Source organism: Nicotiana tomentosiformis, chromosome 2, assembly GCF_000390325.3.
Source record: "Nicotiana tomentosiformis chromosome 2, ASM39032v3, whole genome shotgun sequence".
Taxonomy (NCBI): Eukaryota; Viridiplantae; Streptophyta; class Magnoliopsida; order Solanales; family Solanaceae; genus Nicotiana; species Nicotiana tomentosiformis.
The window spans coordinates 59,441,275-59,449,139 of NC_090813.1; the positions used below are offsets into that span (position 1 = coordinate 59,441,275).

At 38.9% G+C, this 7,865-nt stretch overlaps 1 protein-coding gene and 1 pseudogene across 1 annotated transcript; one reads left to right on the top strand and one right to left on the bottom strand.

Annotated features, from left to right (window-relative positions):
• Window positions 1-616: 616 nt before the first annotated feature.
• LOC117280612 (small nucleolar RNA R71) lies at window positions 617-715 on the bottom strand (annotated as a pseudogene).
• An 82-nt stretch (window positions 716-797) lies between these two features.
• On the top strand, window positions 798-5,097 carry LOC138904876 (uncharacterized). Its single transcript, XM_070193376.1, has 5 exons — window positions 798-803; window positions 947-1,367; window positions 1,450-1,778; window positions 1,845-2,083; window positions 5,025-5,097. The coding sequence occupies exons 1-5, from the start codon at window positions 798-800 to the stop codon at window positions 5,095-5,097; spliced, it is 1,068 nt and encodes a 355-aa protein (XP_070049477.1).
• The last annotated feature ends 2,768 nt before the right edge of the window (window positions 5,098-7,865 follow it).

A 7,865-nucleotide genomic window follows, 5' to 3' on the forward strand; every position in this document is an offset into this window, starting at 1 on the left:
TGAGAAACAACTGCGACAGCTGAAGAAGGAAAGAAATCTTACCGAGACAATAGAAAAGGTTGGGCAATCCTCAACCAAAGAACTTATGGCTGGAAACGGTGAAGATAATGTGGATTTGGATGCGAGAGAAGTAGCCCAACGAAGAGAACAAGATGCATGGGATGTTGAGGAAGCAGTTATTAGAGATGCACGGAACATCTATGAAGAAGAGAGGGGTATCAGACTTAATCAACATCAACCATTGCTTGGGAGACCACTTGGCGATTATGCTAGACTGGTCTACAATCAAGGTTTATCAAGTGTTGAACCACCTCCAATTGCAGCAAACAATTTTGAATTAAACCAAGGGTTGCTTCAAATCCTTTAGAATTGTTGTGTCTTCAGAGGGAAGCCAAACGAAGATCCAAACACACATCTAATGGACTTCAAGGAGATTATGAACACCTTTCAATATAATGGTGTGTCACAAAATACAGTGTATCTAAGGACATTCCCCTTTTCTCCTGAAGATGATGCTAAGCAGTGGCTTTGGAGCTTGCCCACGGGATCAATTAGAACTTAGGAAGAGATGACCAGAAAATTTCTTGATAAATATTTCTCCTCAGCTAAAACGAACAAGTTTAGAAGAGAAATTTATAACTTCTGCCAGAAAGAGAATTAAACTGTTTTTGAAGCATGGGAGAGGTTTAAGGAGATTCTTAGAAAGTGTCAACATAGAAGAATTGAACTCTGGATGCAACTCCATAACTTTTGGGATGGATTGACACCGGCCTCACATAGAATATTGAGCAATGAAGATGGAGGTCCGTTGATGAAGAAGACTCCCGAGGAGATAGTCACAATTCTTGATGAGTTATCTGAAGATGCAAATCAGTGGCCCTCTGAGAGTGCTGAAAGAAGAAGATCAACTGGTGTTCACCAGATTGATGCTAACACATCTGTGCAGGTACAACTTGATGTTATGGCTAAAGAAATAAGAAAGCTGGCCTTAGCTTCAATACAAAGTGATTCTCACACAGCTTGTGATATATGTGGAAGAGGATACCCTACTCATGAGTGTCGAGCCTCAGCTGAGGAAGTAAATGCTGTGGGAAACTACAATTTCAATGCAATGGGTCAGAGGCACCCTGGTTTTTCACGGAGTTCACCTGGAGGTACTGCGAATGCTTGGCAGCAAAATAACTCTAGACCACAAGGACAAGGAGCTCCAGCATACCAAAATCAGCAGAGGCAGCAATTTCAGCCTCAACAACCCATTCAGCATAGTCTAAAGGATCTAATGAAGGCTTTTATTATCAAAACTGATGAGAGGCTTGAAACTCATAGCGCAGCTATACGAGAACATGGAGTTGCTATCAAAGAAATAGGTACTGGTTTTTGAAACTTGGAAAGACAGGTTGGGCACTTTATTGTCTGAGAGGATTCCAGGTACTCTTTCTACTGATACAGAAAAGAATCCTAAAGAAACAGTGCATGCTGTGACCTTGAGAAGTTGGCAAGTGTTAAAAGATCCCACCCCGATCCAAGATGATGTGATACCTGAAAAAGAAAGTGAGAAGCAGTTGAAAAGTGATGATGACAAGAAAAAGAAGGGCCCGATGAAAACTGAGAAGAAGAAGAAGAAGAAGAAGAAGAAGAAGAAGAAGAAGAAAGAAGAAAAATCGAGAAGGGAGGAACCTGAGAAGAGCGAGCATATGTCTGCTTTACCTTTCTCTCAAAAACTATATAGAGAAAAGCTGGACAAGCAATTTGAGAGATTTTTGGATGTGCTAAAACAGGTTAATGTAAACTTACCATTCACATAAGTGCTCTCACAAATGCATGTTTATGCTAAATTCTTGAAGGAGATCTTGACAAAGAAGAGAAAAATAGAGAAGACCCCAGTGGTCAAGCTTACAGAGCATTACAGTGCTATATTGCAAAACAAACTCCTACAAAAGTATGGAGATCCAGAGAGTTTTACTATACCTTGCCCATTAGGAACTATAAAGTTTGATAAGTCTTTATGTGATTCTGGTGCCTCAATTAATCTAATGCCCCTATCTATTTACAGGAAACTTGAGAAGGAGATTGGAGAGATAAGGTCGGTTCTAATATCGTTGCAGCTGGCAGACCAAACAACTTTAATACCCGAGGGGATAGTGGAAGATGTGTTAGTTCGGGTGGATAAGTTTGTATTTCCTGTAGACTTTATAGTGGTGAATATGGAGGAGAACAAGGAGGTCTCCCTTATCTTAGGAAGACCATTCTTAGCGACGGGTAGAGCTATACTAGATATACATGAGAGGAAACTCATGCTTAGAGTGGGTGAGGAGATGGTGACTTTTGATATGAATGTAGAAAATGGGGAACAAAAGGAAAAACCAGCTGCGAGTGTTGAGTGAAAAGTGAAAGGCTCGAAAGAGAAGGCTGCACCGAGTGAGAAAGATAAGTGTGGGGTGTACCCCAAAAAGGCTGAGAAGAAGTTGTCTGCATGGATGTGTGCGTTAGTTCGAAGGCAAGGAATGGATTCCGACTTCGACTCAGGATGAGACTAGGTGTTCAGGGAAGTTTCCTTTACCTTATACTTTTTAATTGTGTGTCATGGGGATATGCCACAACTTAAAGTGTGGGGTGGGGGATAATTGTATGTTGTATGTATATGTATTAGTTTTGTTAGTTGTAGTAGTTGGAAAATCAAAAAAAACATAAAAATTTGAAAATATTTCGATTTTTCTCGATGATGGATATCATTCGACGGGTTTCTTGAGGGATTAAAGTCGAAAGAAAAAAAAAGACAAAAAGATTTTCTTTTGTTAGGTAGTGTAATAATTTTTCCTTGGTTTTTCTTTGTGTCGCGGTTCTTTTCACAGGGTTTTGTTTGAACCGGGTGTAGTTAGTTTCAATATTTTTTAGGATTAGGAAACCCTGTGCTATGATTTGAATTGAAAACGATGTCTCTTGACTTTATTATGCCTTGAGAATAGTGAGTGCTTTAGTTGTGATGCTTAGTCACAGTTTTTAACTCTTGTATAAGTATCTTAAATTGTATGATCTTAACTTTGCTTAACTGCTTTGACTAGAGCGTCTTGATGAATCCGATCCTGAGTGAGTTATGTGCCATGTGTGTGTGAGGTTTTGTGTTATTTTGTGCATTGCATTTGATGTCTAGAACTTGCCATGTGTGTTTGCAAAGTGAAATAGTAGTTTTATTCAGTCTTGGAAGTGATCTAAGCATTTCTTTGTTGAGCCAGTTATATGCTTTTACCTACCTAATTATTATGTATCGTAGTTAACCACATTGAGCATGTAATCCTGTTTCTTTGGCAACTACATTACAAGCCCTACTCATTTGTTTGAATTGACCATCTATTTGAACCTTTTACCTCGCGTGAGCACTTGAATTTGTTATGAACTTTGTAAAATTTGAAGTGTGGGGTGGTTGGTTTGGCTTTTGAGTGGAACTATTGAAATAAGGAGAAAGGTGCAATGTTTTGAAAAAGTAAGAGCCACTTGAATTGGAAAAGAAAAAGAAAAAAAATTATTGTATTGTTTTGCAAAATATTCTTTGATAGTGGTGACTCTTGATGTAATTGTGCTTAAATAAGTAGGGAGTTAATGTATATTACTGTGAAGGTGGAGTTATGGTTTGACATAAGTGTGGGATTTTGAATTGTTAATGTATATGTATTAAAAGTGCTTAGGGAGGTGTAGTCACTCTTATATCTAAATGTATCCTACCCATCCTGCAACCTACATTACAACTAATTAAAGTCCTACTTGATCCTTGACTGAATGAGCTCAATTATTAGAGTAGTACACTACGGGCAAGCCTATGGTACGTCTTTTGTGGCATATGAATGTTGTTTCTGAGAGTGAGCGAATTCTTTCTATCTTGAGTTCCTAATTGTTCTTAATGTCTATTGTGTGTGGAACTACTCTCTATTATTGTGTGAGGTCACTTGATTCACGAAGGAAAGGTAATGTTGTTGACCTCTATGTTTAGAGTAAGTGAGCAGGTTGTGAAAACTGCGCGGTGCTTTTGAGTCAAATCTTGAGGCGAAGATGTTACGGTATTGTACTTAATCCATTTTAAATATTCTTGGTGTGATGAGTTATGAGAATTATTGAAAAAATGTCGTATCTATATAAAGTGTAGTTGGATTGCTCGAGGTCGAGCAATGGTTTAAGTGTGGGGTGTTGATGGTAGGCTATAATCTCATATGTTAGTCACTTATTGCACTCTAATTCACTGCACTTTACTTGTTTTGAGCTTTAATTTATAGTGTTTTGTACTTATTGTGTGTTTTATGCCTTGTAGGAGTGATTCCGAGCTATGTAGATGTTATGGAATGAATTTGGGTGATTTGGAGCTTTGAAGTTTGAGTAAAACCCCAAGGGATTAAGCCGGGATCGTGTTCGTGGGTCGAGGACGAAGTCTGGATGTCAAAACGCAAGAAAAATCCGTACTCTGAGAAAACCTCACTGTCGCGGTGCGTGGGGCACCACGACTGTGCAAATTCATGCTGCATGTCATAACTAACTCTCTGAATTTCCCCATATATGCCCTGCATGGCGCGTCGCCCCATGCGGCGCGGCTGCGCAATTTTATAGAGTAACTTTCCTATTTCGACTAGGAGAAGGTGATTTTTTCTGGGCCTGACCCTACTTGGTATAAATACATGGAAAAATATTATTTCCTGGATTTTTGACACATATTAGACCTAATTACACTACAAAACAATGGTGCAATTGTGGCGGTTTTATAATGGCGGTTACATGAAATCGCCACAATACACAACATTACGGTTGTTTTCAAATTGCCATAATATGAATTTACAAAATAAGACGGCGATTAATATCGTCCCCTGTTTATACTCTCACAAATTAGAAAACTTCGGCCCACCTTTCCCCACTATCTTGCTTCCAGTAAACCCTATTTTTTTTTATCCAATTTGCCTTTGTCCCACAGATCGCCAAATTGCCATAGCCGGCAACTCCCTCTCCTCTCTTAATCTCTCACTTCCTTCTCCTGTTCTCTGCAGCTCTTCGATAAAGCTGGCAAGAATTTCGCTAATCTCCGTCGTGCCTTTGAAATATGTGGATCAATTCACCTAGGTACTCTCTATTTCTCGCTCCTTTTTACTTATGTACGTATGTATTTATGTGGATATACGGTTACTTATAAGGAGGAGTGGGATCAGCAAAAGCACAAGGATTTCATCATTCCTTCCTCACTCAAGACTCGAGTTTGGATCGAATTTATGTTTTCCTATCTTTTAATTATATTTTTGATGAATTACTCCATATATCTGGAGTAGTTCTCTTTAGGGTTTGATGGATTGGGTGTATTGATGATTGTTTGTGGATTATAACTCTAGTTTTATGTATTGAAGCATTTTTTGATGATTTCATTGTTGCATCTATATTCACTTGTTCATATAATCAAGAGAGGCATAACTTGTGATATCTTCATTATATTGTTGGGTGAGTTCATTGATTCTTCTTAGTAATCGAAAGAGGCTAGTTGAATTATTGATTAAACCTAGTTAGGAGAATAATCGAGAGAGGTTCTACTAAAGACCAATCCACTATGCATTCTTGCATATCTTCGCGTGCTTAAATTGGTTCATCTCATGAGGTTGAGACTTAACTGAGAGAGGAGTTTCTACTAAACGTTTGAATTAATAATTGAGTGAATTCCAGAGATTCACTTAAACATTAGAAGTGAATTATCTAGAGTTAGATCTCAAACAATTGCCTTGCCCTATCATATCAACCCCTATTTTCTCCCACTGATAACTTCTTTGCTTACCTTTGTTGCGATAGTCATTAATCAATAACTTTAGATTCTTAGTTAATTTTAGTTATTAATCATATAAATCTCAATTGTTGATTCTCCTGAATAGAAATCAAGCTAGAAACTAAGAAAATATTGTTTAACTCTAATCCCTGTGGATACGATATTATACTATACCATCTTTGACTAGCGAGCATAATTTAAGTGTGTGTTTCGAGCTCGTCAACCCGCCCGGTCAAAACCCGGGTCCAATGGATGATTCCGACTACTCATGACCCCACAAGTTCATATATGTGGTTAGTTTCAAATTCCGTGTCCAAATTGACTCTCAAAACTCATTCTTATTTTTTAAAAACTTGACCAAGTTTCACAAATTTTTACGTTGATTCACATGATTTTAATGTTAAAATCTAAGATATATTGATGGAATATGATTAGAAATAGATTAGGATCACTGACTCAAAGTTTGTAGATAAAACTCCCTCTTTAAAATCGCCTCTTACCGAGTCTACAGTTCCAAAATATGAAAATGAGGCTAAAAATCCCGCCCCTCAGCTTTTTGTCCAGTCACAGGCCCGCAAATGCGAAGAAACAATCGCAAAAGTGAAGCCCTTCTATTCCTGTTGCCATCGCAATTGCGATGAAAAGTCCGCAATTGCGAACATGGACATATCGCTAATGCGACCAAGAAGATCACAAATGCGACCCAGCTACCCAGGCCACCCCATTACAAATGCGATCACTGGGATCACAAATACGAACCTAGCAGACCTTGCCTAATATCGCAAATGCGATCCAAAACTCGCAAATGCGAGACCTGAGGCATCTGATCACACAAGCAATTTCCAAACTCTTCCAAACATTCCAAAATGCGTCTAGAACTCACCCGAGCCCTCGTGGCTCCAAACCAAACACCAACACGAGTCTAAAAATATAACACGAACTCGCTCGCGCGATCAAATCATCAAAATAACATCCGAAATCACGAATCGGACCTCAAAACATATTTATTCAACATGAAACTCAATAACTTCTAAAAACACAATAGCGCGTCTGATTCCTATCAAATCAACTCGGAATGACGCCAAACTTTGCGGACAAGTTCCAAATGACAAGACGGACTTATTGCAAGTCCCAAAACAGAAATCCAAATACGACAGATATGAAGTCAACATACAGTCCAACTTATCAAAATTCTAAGCCCCAACTTTCGGCAAAACAATATGCCTAAGTCCAAAATCACGACGTGAACCTGTAGGAGCCATCAAAATACCATTTCGAGGTTGTTTCCACAAAAGTCAAACCTCGGCCAACATTTTCAATTTAAGCTTCTAAAGTGAGAATCACTCATTCAAATTCATCCCGAATCATCCGAAAATCAAATCCGAGCATGCACACAAGTCATAATATATAATAGAAAGCTACTCAAGACCTCGAACCACTGAACAGAACCTTAAAGCTCAAAACGACAGGTCAGGTCGTAACATTCTACCCCTCTTAAACAAACGTTTGTCCTCGAACGTGCCAAGAATCTTTCCCAAGCCATCACATCACTGTATGAACTCACCATGTACATACACACAGGTGATCCTACGTCACCCCGACCAACACAAGCCCGACAATTCCATCTCAACCGTAGATTATTCCTTCCACTCATGCCGAAAAGCCTTATAATGAAATTTCCACAACTACCAAGTGTCCTATTATCACACAAACACAGCGTAAAATCCTCAACTAGCTACACCAGCTCATGCATACACCCACAAGGTATAACCACATGACATAACACAACATCCTTATGCCCATTGCAACAACTCTAAACATAATAACTGCCCATTACCAAGCCCGGTACCAGCATACATACTCATATCGACTAGAACATTGTTCCAAACCCTCACAACTCTAAAAATAATGCAAGAAACATGCAAAACGCATAGCTGCTCACCCGATCAACAAGCCATCTCAAATGCCACCTAGGCACATATATCGTAATCCAAACCTAACAAGCACAACTTGAATATGACTAAATACAAAAATAAGAACACATGAGAGAATCGCCAAACAAGCCAAACATGCAGAACTCCCC

Coding starts and splice junctions, on each gene's coding strand:
- LOC138904876 (XM_070193376.1), top strand. Junction 1,368..1,449: donor AGTTGCTATCAAAGAAATAG/GTACTGGTTTTT, acceptor CTACTGATACAG/AAAAGAATCCTAAAGAAACA. Junction 1,779..1,844: donor TTTTGGATGTGCTAAAACAG/GTTAATGTAAAC, acceptor AAATTCTTGAAG/GAGATCTTGACAAAGAAGAG.